This window comes from Pteropus medius, unplaced genomic scaffold, assembly GCF_902729225.1.
Source record: "Pteropus medius unplaced genomic scaffold, Ma_sr-lr_union100, whole genome shotgun sequence".
Classification (NCBI taxonomy): domain Eukaryota; kingdom Metazoa; phylum Chordata; class Mammalia; order Chiroptera; family Pteropodidae; genus Pteropus; species Pteropus medius.
The window spans coordinates 1,017,669-1,034,241 of NW_024351732.1; the positions used below are offsets into that span (position 1 = coordinate 1,017,669).

The 16,573-nt window shown below is 54.3% G+C and overlaps 1 protein-coding gene across 1 annotated transcript; it reads left to right on the plus strand.

Annotated features, from left to right (window-relative positions):
• The first annotated feature begins 23 nt into the window (after positions 1-23).
• Positions 24-11,879, plus strand: SGCA (sarcoglycan alpha). Its single transcript, XM_039846298.1, has 10 exons — positions 24-391; positions 1,293-1,412; positions 1,513-1,667; positions 1,841-1,913; positions 2,197-2,395; positions 3,493-3,655; positions 4,555-4,763; positions 4,990-5,016; positions 9,744-9,936; positions 10,214-11,879. The coding sequence occupies exons 1-9, from the start codon at positions 355-357 to the stop codon at positions 9,922-9,924; spliced, it is 1,164 nt and encodes a 387-aa protein (XP_039702232.1). The 5' UTR covers positions 24-354; the 3' UTR covers positions 9,925-9,936; positions 10,214-11,879.
• The last annotated feature ends 4,694 nt before the right edge of the window (positions 11,880-16,573 follow it).

Consider the following 16,573-nt stretch of genomic DNA (forward strand, 5'->3'; position numbering starts at 1 on the left):
TGCTGTCGGGGTAGAGGAGGGGATTCTAGGCAGGATGGCCAAGTACAGGAAGGGTCTGAAGGCCACCAGCAGCTAGGGCACTCAGGGCAGTGGGAGACATTAGGGTTTTAAGGGGGGCCTAAAGTTGTCAGGTTGGTGGTTTAGAAAACTACTCTGGCTACTGGAAAGGGCTGATTGGAAGGACCTTGTCACGTGAGGAGGGTGTCCACCCTAGATTCAGGGCCTGCTCTGGGTGGGGAAGGGGAGCGCCTCACTGGGGCCCAGCTGCTTTGGGACACCTCCCCGTCTCTCCTCCCACCCCTCCTCCCTGCTCCTGTCTCTGTCACTCACAGGGCTGGCCAGGCCTGGGCAACCATGGCAGCCGCACTGATCTGGATTCCTCTCCTTGCCGGCAAGTTGGGGCCTTCTTCAGGGAGAGGCCCAGGATGAGGGGGAGGAATTTAGCGGTGATGACATACATAGAAGTAAAGGAAGTTCCTCAGGGGAGTTGTCTCAGGGGTGAGGCAGGAGTCGGAAGGACTTTGTGGTGTTAATGCTGCGGCTGTGGGGTTCCAGGGAACTAGGGCTGGAGACTGGGCCCTGGGATGTGGGGGCTGGGAGCTCAGAAGGGTGAGGTGTCCTAGGCCAGGGTGGGTCTGACGGCATAGGCCCAGAGTGTCACAGGCCCTTTAATGCACAGATCAGGCTGGCTTCTTTCTAAGTCCCGGCTAAATTTGGCCCTGGGAGGGTGCAGCGCCCGCTGGGGCAAGTACTTTCTCTGGGCCTCAGGAACCCCTTTGCTCAGCTCTAGTGCAGGCCCCTTTTCCCCTTGTATATTAGGGGAGGTGGGTGGGGGCCCCAGAATGGCTATCCCCCTCCTCTAAAGGCTCTTTCCCTCTCCACCACTCCTCTAGGCTCCCAGACACTCAACACTGGGGTCTTTTCCAAGTGCCCTTACCACCCCCCGCCCCCACACAACACACATCGCACACCAGAAATCCCACAGCCCTCTCAGCCAAACATCAGGCCCTGCTCACTGGGACCCTCAGTGGGGACCTAAAATGAGGAGTGGGGGGCTCCCTCGAATCCAAACCAAATGAAGCTCCAGGTCCCATCACTGATTGACGTGTGAGGCACCAACAGGGCCCCACTCTGTCCTTTCCTGGGAGCCAGCAAAGGAGCCCCTTTCTCTCACAATTCTCCTGGGCCCGGTCCCTTAGGGGCACCAGCGACATGGGGCAGGGGGAAGGGGAGTGTACCCCATGCCCAGGACTGAGGCTGGTCTGTGTCTGGGGCCTGCGGGGTCCCCTTAGGTCTCTTAGCAGGGCTGTGGGGCACCGAGGCCCAGCAGACCACTCTGCACCCCCTCGTGGGCCGCATCTTCGTGCACACCTTGGACCACGAAACCTTCCTGCGCCTTCCTGAGCACGTCGGTGAGAGGGCCTGATGGGCAGCGGCATGGGCTGGGGGTGCCTGGCCTGGGGCTGGTGAAAGCTCCTTGTGCCTCCAACCTCTTCTCTTCCCTTCCCCCAGCTCTCCCCCCAACCATCCCTGTCACCTACCATGCTCACCTCCAGGGACACCCAGACCTGCCTCGCTGGCTACGCTATACGCAGCGAAGCCCCCACCATCCTGGCTTCCTCTATGGTACTCCCACCCCGGAAGATCGTGGACGCCAGGTCATCGAGGTACCAGCAGAGACCCCAGGGAGCTGTGTCACATGTGGGTGTTGGTTCACGTTCATGCACATAATCCACATGCCCCTACTTAGGTAGTAGCTCAGTCCTCTCCTGCCAGGTCCCAGCTGTACCACTTTTCTCCCCTAACCCCACATCCGGGCCCTCTTCCCCGTCCCCTCCAGGTCACAGCCTACAACCGGGACAGCTTTGACACCACCCGGCAGAGGCTGGTGCTGTTGATTGGGGACCCAGAAGGTACCGCCTGTCCTGCCCCATCTGGAAGGGTGTGTGTGGAAGGGGAGGCTTGGCGAGCAGTGGGATGCAGGGCATCCTGGGAAGCCTCTGCAGCTGTGTTCTTGGCTGTTCGGCGGACAGTCTGTGAGTGTTCAGGAAGGGTATTTGGGGCCTGTGATGTCCGGGGTGTTAGGAGGAAGGAAGAAGTCTGAGGGGATATAAGGAGGAACTTGAGTCAGAGGAGGCTTGGGAAGAATCCATGTAGGACCGGGTGCATCCTGAGGTGCCAACCTGGCCTTTCCAGGACCCCTGCTGCCATACCAGGCTGAGTTCCTGGTGCGCAGCCATGATGTGGAGGAGGTCCTGCCCTCAACACCTGCCAGCCGCTTCCTCATAGCTTTGGGGGGCCTCTGGGAGCCTGGGGAGTTCCAGCTGCTCAATATCACCTCTGCCTTGGACCGTGGGGGCCGTGTCCCTCTTCCCATCGAAGGTCGCAAGGAAGGGTAAGCATGCAACCCAGGAGGGCTTCCTGAAGGAGAAGGAGGCAGCTTGCCTTCTGTCTGGGTGGTGGGCATGGAACACAGGTTTCCCTACTTTCCAGGTAGGGCTTTACCCATCTTCGTGCTTCCGCACATGATTCTAGGTAGTTTTGCCAGACATCTTTGCTGTAAGCATTTTGACTGCAAGCATTTTACTGCAAACATTTTCACTGCATAACTAATTGGTCATAAGGCAATTTTGCTGTAAAAGATAAAAGAGCGAAAACGAGGGACTTTAAAAAGGACATAATGAAACATGAAAAAATAACAAAATAAGAGACTTTATTGCAAAAAAAATTAAAATACATTGTTTTCAAAGTATTTTCATATATATGTGTGTGTGTGGATATATATATATATATATATATATATATATTATATATATATATATAGCTTGTTGATTCATTTTGTTTGACATCACACTTTTTTTCTTTTCTGCTAAAATTCCTTCCTTCGTTAAGAGAGGTATCAGTTTCCAACTAAAGAATTGATAATTAATGCTCTCGAAAACTTGTGAATTAGTGGCTGCTTCTTTCATATTTGAGTAGCTTGGTAAACTTGGTTTTGACGGGTGAGAGGGATGACTGTGCTCACTGAAGGATTTGTCAACAGATATGATCATTTTCTAGTAGAGTACGCAATCTGGCTTTACACATAGTTGTTATTATTCATTATTTTCAGACCACAGCATCTACTCAGCACGGTATAGACCATTATGAGGGTTAAGATTTAAATAATATAAAACAGTAGTACTGTGAGGACTTTGTCAATGGAGAAATGAAAATACTGGCCACCCTTTCATCTCCTTTTTGCCCTTCCTGCACCCAAATCCTTGTCATCCTAAACTCCACATTTCCTGTGCCCCTTGAGGGCATTGAAGGTCCAGCCTTCAGAGGACATGCCTGGGGAAATAAGACTCCCCTCCCCGCCACCCCAGGACTGGGCTGTCCTGCATCCTCTCACCGTAACTCCAGATCTCAGGGGACCCCTGTAACCTCCAAATCACCAGCATTCAGTGATGCCCTCCCAATTTGCTGACAGTGGCTTCTATCTGGGCCCAGGGTGTACATCAAAGTGGGCTCTGCCTCACCCTTCTCCACCTGCCTGAAGATGGTGGCGTCTCCCGACAGCCATGCTCGCTGTGCCCAGGACCAGCCTCCACTTCTGTCCTGCTATGACACCTTGGCACCTCACTTCCGTGTTGACTGGTGCAATGTGTCTCTGGTGAGGAGGAACCCTGGCTCTAGGGTGGGGATGGGGCATGGCTCCCATCACAGTCTCCTCCCTCCCCCTTCCCATCCCAGTCTCTCTATTGCTTTCTCTGATTATCTCCATCCTCTCTTTTTCCTGCAACCCACACACAAGTTCCATTTTCTCTCACAAGAGGGCGACAGAGTCCACAACCCAGGCGAGGGCTCTTCTGGCGCCTGAAGTCCCCAAAGTGCCCGACCTAACAGCTAGAAAAATCACTTCCACGGAGCCGTTCCAAAACCTTGATTTTGCCAAGGTGTCACAGCTCTGTCAGCTTTCTTCTAAGGTGTCACCTAGCTCATCCGCCTGCGGTAATGAACAGATAGCTGTTCGTCATAAACCAGAGATGTTTACCACTGCTCTTTGGTGACTGAGCTGAGGTATCCAGGGTCCCTAGTGTACCCTGTTCCTGTGAACTGACCAACAGCACAGCCAGGGACTGGAAATCGACAACAGTCTTGAGCACTTGCTAAGTGCTGGGCACTATACATTCAACCCGTTTTATCCTTATGACCACCCCAGGAGACAGGTACCACTATTAGCATTCTGACTTTACAGGCAAGGAAACTGAGACACCAAGAGGCAAGTCATCTCAGCGACCTGCGTGTCTGAGTCAGGATTCAAACTTAGGCAGTCGGGCCATAGAGCTGTGCTCTAACCATCCTATGGTCCTGCCTCTCTGAGAATTTCTCTCCTGGCTCTTAGTCCAGTGCTTATCCTGTTTGGTCACCTGAGCTGGGAGAGGCAGGCAGGAGGAGAGCCTGTGGTTGCATGAGGTGGTAGGAAGTGGTGCCCCAGCCCCCCTGCCCTGTCCCCCTGGGGGTCTCTGTCCAGCCAGCTGCTCCTGAGTCAGCCCTGGGTTCTCTGAGCAGGTGGATAAATCGGTGCCAGAGCCCGCAGATGAGGTGCCCACTCCAGGGGATGGGATCCTGGAGCATGACCCGTTCTTCTGCCCACCCACTGAGGCCACAGCCCGAGACTTCCTGACCAGTGCGCTGGTCACCCTCCTGGTACCTCTGCTGGTGGCCCTGTTGCTCACCCTACTGCTGGCCTACATCATGTGCTGCCGGCGGGAGGGACGGTGAGTGTGGGGACAGAGGACAGGGACGGCAGTGTGGCTGGTGCTCAACCTGTGGTACTTTTTGTGACGCTTGTGCTGTGTGGGGACCCAGACCTCCTCGGGGAGTGGGGTACTCAGCGAGGAAAAAGGTGGGGGCCGCTTTCTAGGGGGCTCAGGGCTCAGGTTCTGCCTGGCACCGGGAGGGGATTGTGGATAACAGTTAATCCCTCTTTTTGTTTTTCTGCAGGCTGAAGAGAGATCTGGCCACCTCTGAGTGAGTAAGGGAAAGCTGGGGGTGGGGTAGGGGCCCCCCACACTGTCACGCTGGACTCTTTAACCTCCATGAGCAGCATAGACCAACCAGATTGCTGGGATGATAGGGGCCACCCTTGGCCTCTGAACTCCAGCCCTGGGCCGGCTAGATGCTGGGCATGACTTATCCCGGCCTGGCCTTCCCATTTTTTAGTCTCCGTGGAAGAGCCTAAGATGAGATGGGACAGGGGAGGGGAACTGACCAGGCGTCAGGGGTCTACTGCCAGTCTCGGGGAAAGGATTTGAGGAGCAACTTAAGAGCCTTTCGACACACACAAACCCACACACACTTCACTGTGAGTCAGGCACTTGGTTTTCTGTCCTGACTCACAGTTGGGTTCTGCCACCCAATTACTGTGACCCTGTCTGGCCTCGGTTTCTCCACCTGTGATGAGGTTGGACTAGCTAATGCCTGTGGACGTTTTCAATTTCCCCAGCCCTTCCCAAATCCATGTCACCCTTATTTTGCCCAGGTTTCCCGCACCCCTGGCCTTATCCCTCCTCTGTGCCCCAGCCGCTTCCTTCCCCACTTCCTCGGACCCCAGAGATTCCAGAAGGCAGGTGTTAAATAAGTTAGGCTCCTTTTATTCTCACTGCACTGAGCCTGTGGCGGGCCTGGCCCCTCTGCCTGCTTGCCAGGCCTGCCTCATTAATTGCGGCGACATTTGGCCACTCTGCGTGCCCCCTTGATCAGCCGCTTATGTCCCTGTTTGGAGCTCAGGGGCAGCCTGTGCTGCCCGGACCGGCGCCGCCCGGACCGGCGCTGCCCGGACCGGCGCCGCCCAGGCTGGTGCTGCTGCTTCTGCTGCCGTCTCTTGGCCTTGGGCTTGAACTTGGAGGCGAACTTCTTGCCCATGCGGAAGGAGCCCAGTGTGCCCCTGCCAGTCACCTGCTTGAGCATGCCTTTGTCCACTAGCCCCTTGAGTATTTTCTTGAGGCGCCAGGCGTTGCGGGTCATGTTGTAGCCCGTGGCGATCAGAGCGTTCTTCAGGGTGTTCAGGGACACGCGGTTGTGTTCCCCCTTGTCCGCCATAACCCTCAGGATCACCTTGGATATGCTGGGCTTCCGGTGGGCTTTGGGGCAGGCGCGGTACCCAGTCTCACTCTTGCTGGGGACTCCTGACATGCTGGCCTGCCGGCCTGCACCCAGGACACTCTCCTTGAGGCCAGGGGTGGATGGTGATTGGTAGCAAAGTATCTTTCTGCATCTCTCCCTGGGGTGGGTGAAGGGAACTGGGTGCAAGGGCCTCCAGGATGGCGACTGGAAGTCTCCACTGGGTTGTTTCTCGGTGGATAAGGTGCCTCCCAGTTCCTGGTTTCCCTCAGAGGCTTCCTCGTAGGGCTCTAGCCAGGAGGAGGACCAAGGATGATCACCCACTCTGGCCTCCACAGACTTGTGCCTTGGGTGCAGGGGGGTGGTAAGATTATCTCTGTGGTGACCTCAGGGGTACATTGTGAGGCCACTAGAATCCTGTGAGGGTCACAGTGGCCCCATTGTTCCCTCCTGGGAGGGGTAGATAGGAGATACCAGATAGCCTGGGTACATCTGACATGCTGGGTACCCTGAGAATAAGTGGCTGTGTGGGCCCGGTTGGGGGGTCCACAGGTGTGTGCGTGCCTATGCGTTTGCATATATGCATGAGTGCCCACCCATTCCAAGGTGTTCTGAGACCCCAGTTTTAAACCCATCATTGTTACCCCACCATCTCAACCCACTGGGTTGAGGAGTAGAAACATTTTTAGAATCGGAATTATACCAGCATTTATGAATTTTTAAGGGGAATAAATTTCCAGAGTGAATAGAATGTAATTCCTTCATCTACCTAAGTTGATTTAATTCCTTGATCAACTTTCTATACAAAGCAACGAATGGACTTTTTCCCGCCTATTTTCATTTTTATTTATTGGAACTTTTTTCTCATGAGGAATCAGCGGTTTTCTATGTAAACTTTACAACGGGGATTTTATTCCTCAAGCTTTTTGGCCTGTGCCAAATTTGACCAATCATATCTTCTTCCACTGTGACTGTGGATATTCTCTTCTGACCAGTTATTTTCAGCACATCCAGCTTTCTTGAGTCAGTTTTGCAGTTCTGATGGTGTCGGGAAAATCTGCTTCCTCCCTCAATTTTGAATCAACAATCGTTTTTACCATGTGCGATATTAGCTCTCGGTTTGGATTTTGTGTTGATTTATTTCTGTAAGGTGTTCCTTCCTTCCTTCCTTCCTTCCTTCCTTCCACTGGCTTCCTTGCCTTCCTTCCTTCCTATTCCTTCCTTCCTTCCTTCCTTCCTTCCTTATTCCTTCCTTCCTTCCTTCTTCCTTCCTTCCTTCCTTCATCCTTGCTTCCTTCCTTCCTTCCTTCCTTCCTTCCTTCTTCCTTCCTTCCTTCCTTCCTTCCTTCCTTCCTTCCTTCCTTCCTTCTTCTTCCTTCTTCTTCCTTCTTCTTCCTTCCTTCCTTCTTCCTTCCTTCCAACTTCCTTCCTTCCTTCCTTCCTTTTTGTTTCCCATGCCTACCATTTTCAAATTGTCCACAACTTGTGATTCTGTGGCTCTCTTTTCACCTTGTCAGATTTTACTGGTTGGGAAGTCATGCGGGCACAGCGGCCATCCCCTGCGGTCCATGTGCCTGAGCAGAGCTCAAGGGGCTGTGTACTGGTGGCGGAGTGTGTGTGCGTGCGTGCGTGCCTGCGTGCGTGCGTGTGTAGGAAGCCTGCCCATTCCTTCGTCTGCCCAAGTGTCGATGTGGACAGACTGTGGGGGAAGGCACCTCGGTTCTGGCTTCTGCTCACGCTGTGGAAAAACATTCCCAGAACATTTTCCCACCTGTGTGTGTTGTCAGAGTAATGAGACCCAGATGTGGGGCTGAGGGTGGGGAGGGAGCCCATTAACTGAAGCCCTTCCCGGGCAGGGGCATCACCTTCCTGGCTGCCCCTGGCCCTCGGCATCCACACGCTTCTTGCTCTCTTTCCCCCTCAGTCTCCCCTTGCCTGGGAATGGAAAATTGTGTTTTGGACAACTCGGCTTGCCAAATTCCAGGCTAAAGAGCTCATTTTGACCCTCCCCTAGCCTTCGAGGGAGACTCCACCTCCTCCTGCCAGCCAGACAGGACTGGGTCCTACACCCCCAAGAGGAGTGTAGCCCATTCGGTGTGGAGCTGTAGGCTAATCCCCAGGCTCTAACTGGAGCCTGTCTCCACTCGCTGAGGCTTGGACATGGGTGGCATCGCTTATCCTCCCCCAGGTGATCCGTAACCCAGTTGCAGGTAGGGTTGCTTCTGCCCCACCTCGTTAAGAAAACCAATTCTTATTGTTTGTAATGAAAAGTCAGGGTTGTCTGCGGGACCTGGCAACCAGGTAGTCTGAAACAATGTCTCCAGGTTGAGCCCCACGAATGCGGATGGGTTCTTGTAAAAGAGTTTGGAGTCATCGCTCCACTGGAGGCCAATTGGGCCTTAATAAAATGACACCACTGATAATAATAGCAACCGAAGGCTCCCTACGATAATAGCTACCACTTGCTACATGCTGACCAGGAGGCATTCCAAGTGTTTTTCCTGTATTAACTTATTTAATACTGCATTACAGTTGAGGAAACGGCAGCACAGAGAGGTTAAGCAATTTGCACAAGGTCACACAGCCAGTAAGCAGTGGAACTCACATGCAAACCCAAAGCAAGTCTCCACGCCTAACCATTGTGCTACCCTACTTCTCAGCATGAACTAAAGCCTGTCCCTGGACAGCAGAAAGCAAATCCATGAAAACATCAAATGAGAATGAGTCTTAGCCTTCTGAGGAAAAACAGGTGCTAGAGGTCAGGAAGGACTGCCCAAAGGGTGTGGCTTTGGGTTCTCTCAGCTGCTGGGATTTTAGGCCTGTTGAGGGTGGAGCCTGGTGCAGGCCTCCAGGAGCCTTGGTCTGAAACAAAGACCAGGAAACAAAACTCTGGAGCTAGTCAGTGCTGGAGGCCAAGTGGGGCGGGGTGTGAGGGGTCAGAGTACAAAGTGGGAAAAGGACAGGCCTGAGGAGCCAAAGAATGAGGTGGTCAGGGCCCAACAGGACATGGGGAAACAGCTTGGGCAGAAGCTAGGAGGGGAGAAAAGGTGGAAGGTATAGATTTGCCAGACTAAGACGGGGATGGGGCGGGAAGGAGAGTTGGAAGATCAGTGGTGGGAGGGAGTGTTGGGGGAGGGAGCTGAGTGCTAGAAAGGACCTAGAGGTACTTCAAGATATAAAAACAGAAAACGAAGCCCAGTAAACACTGGTCTCTGGAAATGTATATCCACTGTGGGTATCTATTATGTCTTAGTATCTCAAGAGCTCTTACCATGTGCCAGGCACTTTTCTAAACACCCTTTTAATCCTCACAGCAATCCTAAGAGGTAGGATTGTTAGCCCCATTCTATAGTTGAGGAAACTGAGTCATAGAGTGGCGAAACAACTTGTGAAGGACACACAGCTTTGGATCCAGGCTATGTGCACCCAGAGCCCCGGCCTCAGTCACTGGGCACTGAGCGGGGACCACAACTTCCTGTTTGCCCTTCCCCGCTACCCATCAGGTGTAGGGGTCTCTTCCCACATAACTGGGGAAGACTGTAGGATGGCTCAGAGGCAGCACCACGCTGCACCCCCAAAGTGGGGCGAAGGGCTGACTCCCAGGGCTGATGACTCTGCTGGCCCTCTGCCCTCAGCATCCAGATGGTCCACCATTGCACCATTCGCGGGAACACGGAGGAGCTGCGACAGATGGCAGCTAGCCGAGAGGTGCCCAGGCCACTCTCCACCCTGCCCATGTTCAACGTGCGCACAGGCGAGCGGCTGCCTCCCCAGGTGGACAGCGCCCAGGTGCCCCTCATCCTGGACCAGCACTGAGGGTCTGCCCAGGTGGGTCCGTCTGGGCTGTGCTAGCTTCATTTCTTGGAACAAAGCAGCCTCCCTCTTAAGGCTGGAGTGGGTGGTGGGGCTGGGGGAAGTCAAGGGAGGGGCACACAGACCTGTGCGTGTCTGGGGCAGCAATGTGGCGGGGTGGGAGGGGCTCAGCGGTGCCAGGGCTATGCCCCCTAATGCCAGGCTCGGGGTCGGAGGGTCAGGGTGGGGAAGGCAGGAGAACCCGGGCCTGGACCTCACAGCCCCCCACTCTATCTTTCCTCTGCCGTTCCAGCTCCAGCCTTGGCCTCACCCTCTCTTCTCTCGGCAACTCAAAGAGCAGCCACCACCCAGGGCCGCATCTTTCCTTCTGACTCTGGCTCCTGGCCTGATGGTCCCCAGGCTTGGAACAAGCAGAGCGAGGGAGGCGGGGGCGGTGTGGGTATCTGGGGTCAACATCCGCAGAATGAATCCTTGCCACGCTACACACCCACGGCCACCGTTGCAGCCCCCTGCCACCCCGCCGCTCACTGCCCCTGGCTGCCCTCAGGGGCATCTCGCTATTTCCTCAAGTTCTCTGGAAGAAAGAGGGACCTGCTGTATGTGGCCCTAGTCTTAATCCTTACATGAATCTGACAGCAAGGGAATTATTGGATCATTTTGTAGATAAGGAAACTGAGGCCCAGGGTGAATAAATGACAAGGTCACGGAGCAAGCAAGTAGTACAGCTTGGGTTCAAACCCAATGTGTCCGCCTCCACACTGCCTTCTGGAGGGGCGAGAGGTTCTCGAAGCAGGAGATCCAGGCTCTTACCTGCCCAGATCTCCTGGAGAGAGCGCTCCTTTGTAAGCTGTGTAGCGAGAGAAGCCCACCTAGACATGAAGAGAGGGGCAGGACCGCAGGACCCTGAGTGCCCAGGCTCGATGCCCTCTTCCTGATGGGCAGGGCGGAGGTGTTGCTGGCTTGGTTTGGACCCAGTGTGAGCCCTGGAGAGCTCAGTTGGCCAGGAAGAAGCCTGAGTTTGTTTTTCCCAGGTGGCTACAGCCAAAACAGGCTGCCATCAAGCGCCACATCCAGGCTCACGTCGGACTCCTCCCTTGGGAGGACAAGCTGGAGAAGAGACGCAGAGAAGGACAAAGAGCAGAAGAGCAAGGACTTGTGGCCCGGGCCCCAGGCCCTGGCTCCAGGCGGCAACTCCGAGAGAACCCGAACTAGGCAGGGCATCCACCAGATGTCCCTGGGCCTCTAAATCCCTTTTTGAGTTCTATGAACCAGGCCTGGGACCTGCCGCTTGGGGCTCCCTCAATCGTCCCTCCCCACCTCGTCCAACCCGGTGGTGGTGGGTGGGAGATGGGAGGTCGAACAAGGTGTTCTCCCTCACTTGGGACAGGGGCTCAGGCTTGAGGCTGTTGGGTTAGGTGGACCCGGGCCAGGGTCCCTGAGGAGGGCTGAATCTCTGAATACAGTGTCCCAGTGTTCAGAAATGGATAGGCAGGGGGGTCACGAAACCCAGAATTGTCCTTGGACCCCTTCCACTTTCTCTCACTCCCCAGAATCTCTGCCTTCCCCATATGTCCAGCCTGAATCCGTCCCCTTCTCACAGCCTCCACTCTGCTTCAGTCCTGCAACAGGATCTTGCTCCCGGACCCCCGTGACAGCCACCCTGTGCCCTCCCTGCCCTGCCAGTCTCCTCTCAACAGCAGCCGGGCCCATCCTTTGAAAGGAAAGATTTTTCTTTTCCTACGGTTCTCAATTCTGACCAGGCACACCCCTCTCTCTGACCTCAGGACCCCGCCGTCCCTCACACGCCTGCTTCAGCCACTGCCTCCTAACACTCTCCTGTTTCAGGCCTTGGCCTCTGCTGTTCCCCGTGCCAGGAACCTCCAGTCTTCCAAATCCACACAACTCCCTCCTCACTGCGGTCATTTTGGTCTCTGCCCAAATGGCGGCTCCTCAGAGAGGCGGGCCCCCTCCTCAGAGAGCCCCTCTCCATCGGGTCTCCGGGGTGCCCTGCACCGCACCCCTCACTCTGAGAAGATATGCTCTCTATGGTGCCTTGGGGTCGGCTTCCTGCCCTGGCAGTAAGCTCTGGGAGGCCAGGGTTCTGTGTGCCCCTAGGGGGCGCAGTGCCTGCACACAGTAGGCACTCTGGAAAGCTGTTCTGAAGGCATGCACGAAGGCATGAGTCCGTCTGGGTTGCTCAGAGCTCTTAAAGAGGTTGCTCCTCTTTTGGCAAAGAGCGTGAGCAAGGCCATTGCTAATGCGTCTACCATTATATTCTGGTTCCCCTCCCTGCTGGGCATCCCATTAGTTAGTTAGTTAATGCCATATGCATCTGCAGAGGCCAGCAGGGGCTCAGTGCTGGCACAGTGTATGTGCTCAATAGACTGTTGTTGACTGACGGCTCTTTGGGTGCCCACCCCCCAACCACACGGGTTTTCTGGAAAGCTGTTGCCTCTGACTTCTCATTTGCAATTTCCTCCTTTCTCTGAGGGCCCCTCATCTGGCCTAAACCAGGAGTTGCACAGAATCTGCTCAGATTGGAGGTTCGGAACAGCCAGCCTGTAGTCTGGGGTGGCTCCTCCTCGATCCTTGCCCCCTCGAGGTGGTGGCTACTTTCGCCCTGTCTCTGTGCGCCCACCTTGGGCCTCTGCGCTCTTTCCGTGCCTGCCAAGGGGCCAAGGCTGGGAGAGTTCAAGGCCGGCCCCTCTCTTCCCTCCGCTTCCCAGCTTTGCCTTGGGATCTTGGCAGCGCCTTCCTCCCTGATCAGTTCCAAGGAGCACACGGGAGCCTGGCTGCCGGCCTAGAAGGAAGTGGCCCAGACAAGTAGCTGAGAGGATGGCGTGACTGCAGAGGACACCGAGCTGTGCCTGGGCACACACGCACACATGCCTAGCGCCCCCTCCCCCACCCCCCAGCAGCACAGGGAAGGGCACAGGCACACTCAGCACCCTCTACTCACTGAGGAGTAAGATTCCACCCAGCCCAGGACAGATAGCCAAGGTGTCCCCCCACCTCACACCCTGCTCTCTACCCTTGGCTCTTGCAGTCCCATAGGCAGCACTGCCCACATGGCTCAGTGCGTGGCCTCCGCCTTCTCCCTAAGCAGAGCCTGCACACATGGCCTGACCTAGACTTTTCCTTACCACCTCTCAATCAGCGAGGAGGGTCTCTGCCAGACATGGGGACATGGGTACCGCCTACAACGGGCCCCAGCCCCCACATGCACACTTCTCCTTTATTCTCAAAACGCACATCCCATTTCACAGAGAGCACCTTGATGCATCCATTGGGGTTTAAAGTCAGATTGAGCAGGGCTCCAATCACAGCTCTGACACTTAGTTTACTCATAGATGTAAATTGTAAATGCCTCGGGCCGTTGTGAGAATTCGTGAGGACCAGGCAAGAACCTGGCATCTGGCAGCTCCCAAGCATGGAGACATCATTATTTACAAGTGCTCGCACGATCACTCCCAAACCAGAGGTCAATGGTGTCTCCCTGACCCCTAAGATCTGGTTTAAGTGGGCACAATTTTCATTCTGTGTCCTGTGAAGAGTTCGAGCACCCCCTGTGAGTTTGGGGTGGAGGCTGAAATTCTCAAGCTCCTGGGCTTGCACTGTCCTGTAAGGCAGCTGCTGGCCACCTGTGGCCACTGAGCACTTGAAATGGGGCCAGTCTAAATTGCAAATGTAATGAAAATGATAATGATAATATTAGGGAGGTATTTGGGGTTAAATAAAATAAAGTATATTATTAAGTATATTTATAAATATATTTTATAAATACGAAAATAAAGTATGTTATTAAAATTAACCTCACCTGTTTTAGCTTATACTTTTATTACGGCTGCTTGAAAACGAAAATTACATATGTGGCTCATGTTATATTTTCATCGGGCAGTGCTGGTTTCATGGCTCTTCCTTTATCTCTGCCCCAGATTGACCCAAACTCAGAATTCAGCCCCTTCCCTTGCTTCCCTCCAGGACACCTGTGTGGGCATCAGCTTTCCGAAGGCTTGGGGAGTGGGAGAAGTTTGCCTCACAGCAGTAAAGTCACCTAAAACTTGGTTATGTGGCCTCTTTGTTCTAAAAGGTCCACCCACCCCATCTTTCTCTTCCTCCCACTGTCTATGCAGAGAAAATTCCACTTTCTGTATCACCTGCGAGCACCAAACTCACCTCCCTCTGGGCCTTGCCACGTGTGTCCTCTGCAAAGCGTTGAAATCTTCATGTGTTTAAGGGTCTGAGTACCTTCCTAGACGAGGGCCAGCCTCCTTCCAGGATCTTGCTTCCTGGTCCGTGGACATCTCTCAGCTCTACTTGGTGCTTCCAGAGCACCCACCAGGAAGGGGACACAGAGACAGAGCCAGCACTAGGGCTCCACTGGCCCCAGGACTTCAGGACGGTGGTCTTACCCCACATCCAGCCTCTCCTAACTTTCCCACACCCCTCTCCACCCCCCATTCATCCTCATCACACAGATAGACCAGACCCTTCTATGGCTTCCGTCGTGTCTACACGCACACACACGTCCCAAACGCTAGACCTCGGCCCTTTCAGTTCATACAGCCTCTCTTCTGCTGCCATGTGTATACGGAGGCTGTCCCTGCATATACAGACCCCTCACCCTTCCCCAACACACTCACGTGTGTGTAGGGGCCCTGTGAACACAGACACATGTGCTCATAGGTGGCTGGACACCCCGAGAGTGAGACATTCTCACTCACACAGGGACGGCTGGGTTGGAACCACCCCACTTCTCACACAGCCTTACGGCCACACTTACGGCCACCGTGAAGCCTCCCGCTGTGGATCCTGGCTTTGAGAGCAGCCCCACGCTCTCCTGTTCCACACACGCCCCATGCCCCTCCCCTGAGGCTCCTACAGTCCAGGTAGGAAACCTCTCGAGCTCTCCCCTCCTCATCCTCACCCTGCTCCATCCGGGAAAGTCTCAGAAGCATCTGGGAAACTGAGGGTTAAGGAGCTGGGTAAAAATAGGAAGGAAAATCCACCATGTTTTGGTCATAGAATATCCTGCCAGGTGGGCTCACCCCACAAAAGAGATCCAGGATTCTGAGAGAGCAACAAAAATTAAAAATCCACATGAAGCCTTCTTCCTTTCTAGAATTTTTCCATCTGGATCTGACTGAAAAGTCATCCACAGGAGCGTGGCCCATCTCTTCACAGAGAAGCAAAGGTGAGTCCCTCAGAGCAGTACTGACAATTGCCAGTGCTGTGGGACCACGCGGGGGGCAGTAGGGTCTGGGGGAGCAGGTCTGGGTGGCTGTATTTAGGGCAGCTGTGATGTCAGCAGAAAGGAGGGCTTGAGCTGGGAATGTGGTACAATGGTTTCTTTGTCTCCCTCCCCTCCTGTCCTGCACACACAGCGAAACCACATTCTGACTTCATACCACGTGACCCACCATGGAGCTGCACAGCGGGACGCTGCTACCACCACAGCCCTGGTGTGCCATGTCGCCTCCCGTGCACTCGTACGTGCGTGTGCACACTCATACACACGTATTCATGCGCCCACGAGTATACATATGTCGTGAGAAGCAAATTCACTCCTTTGCCTAGAACTGCGATGCCCAGTAGCCACGGGTAGCTATTAAAATTAATTCCAGGTAAATAAAATGTAAAATTGAGTTCCTCAGTCTCACTATCCCTATGTCAAGTGCTCCGTAGCCACATGCGGCTAGTGGCTGCCATATGGCCAGCACGGTCAGACTACACTTCCATTGTTGTGGAAAGCACTGGTCCAGGGCCTTCCACTGATGTCTGCTCCCACACACGGGCTGGTTTGCACTTGCTCTTCCCCTCACACTTGCTCACTCTTGTTCATAAAGGCACACACAGCTCGACACTCTCACCAAGGAGGCCTGCTTCTCTGGCTCTCCTTCTCCCTCTTTAGTCTTCCAATATCTGGGCATGGCCCCTGGGCCTAGCCCTGTACTGCAGCCTCTGGCCTCAGTCAGCTCCGCTCAGCCTGCGGAGAGTAACAGGGTGAAAGCATGACAGCTTACAATGGCAACAATGTCTGTTACTGAGGCTAGGATGAGTTTTGCAGACGTGCAGGGCTTTGGAAAGTCAGAGGGGGCAAACTTACCCTGGGTTGGGCAGGAGAACACAGAGGGACAGGAGACATTTGAGCACGGCCTGGAGGGTGGGGAGTGAGCAAACAGAGATAAGGATGTCTCTTCTGGCAGGGGAAGACGCATAAAGAAAGATACAGAAATGGGAAGTGTAGTGTATGTGTAGGAATTGCTGTCACCCTTTTTGGCTGGCGTGTAGGTATGGACAGGAGAGGGGACAGGGAGAATGGACAAGTGGGTAGCTGCCAGGTAGATCCAGGCTCAAGATGCTTCGGGATCCCTGAAGCGGGTAGGTAGGGATAAGATGAGATAGCTAAGGGCCCCAGAGGGCCTGAGGTCCATCCAGGTAGATAGAGGTACTGAGGGAGGCGAGGCAGGTGTCAGGCAGGATCAATTAATCACAGTACTGGATAATTTGCATATGAATCAGCCTTCCTTTACATGCCACAATTGCTTGCCCTCTCTAGACTAATTCCCTTTCTACACTGTACTGATTGTGGTAGAAGTGCTAACAATGAATTATTAAAGTCCATAATGAATAGCCATGACTATTTAATGAT

Bases quoted from the DNA above. Each gene is read 5' to 3' on its own strand.
- SGCA (XM_039846298.1), top strand. From the start codon at position 355: ATGGCAGCCGCACTGATCTGGATTCCTCTCCTTGCCG. The intron at 2,396-3,492 runs GTAAGCATGCAA...ATCTGGGCCCAG, and splicing joins ATCGAAGGTCGCAAGGAAGG to GGTGTACATCAAAGTGGGCT. The intron at 4,764-4,989 runs GTGAGTGTGGGG...GTTTTTCTGCAG, and splicing joins TGCTGCCGGCGGGAGGGACG to GCTGAAGAGAGATCTGGCCA.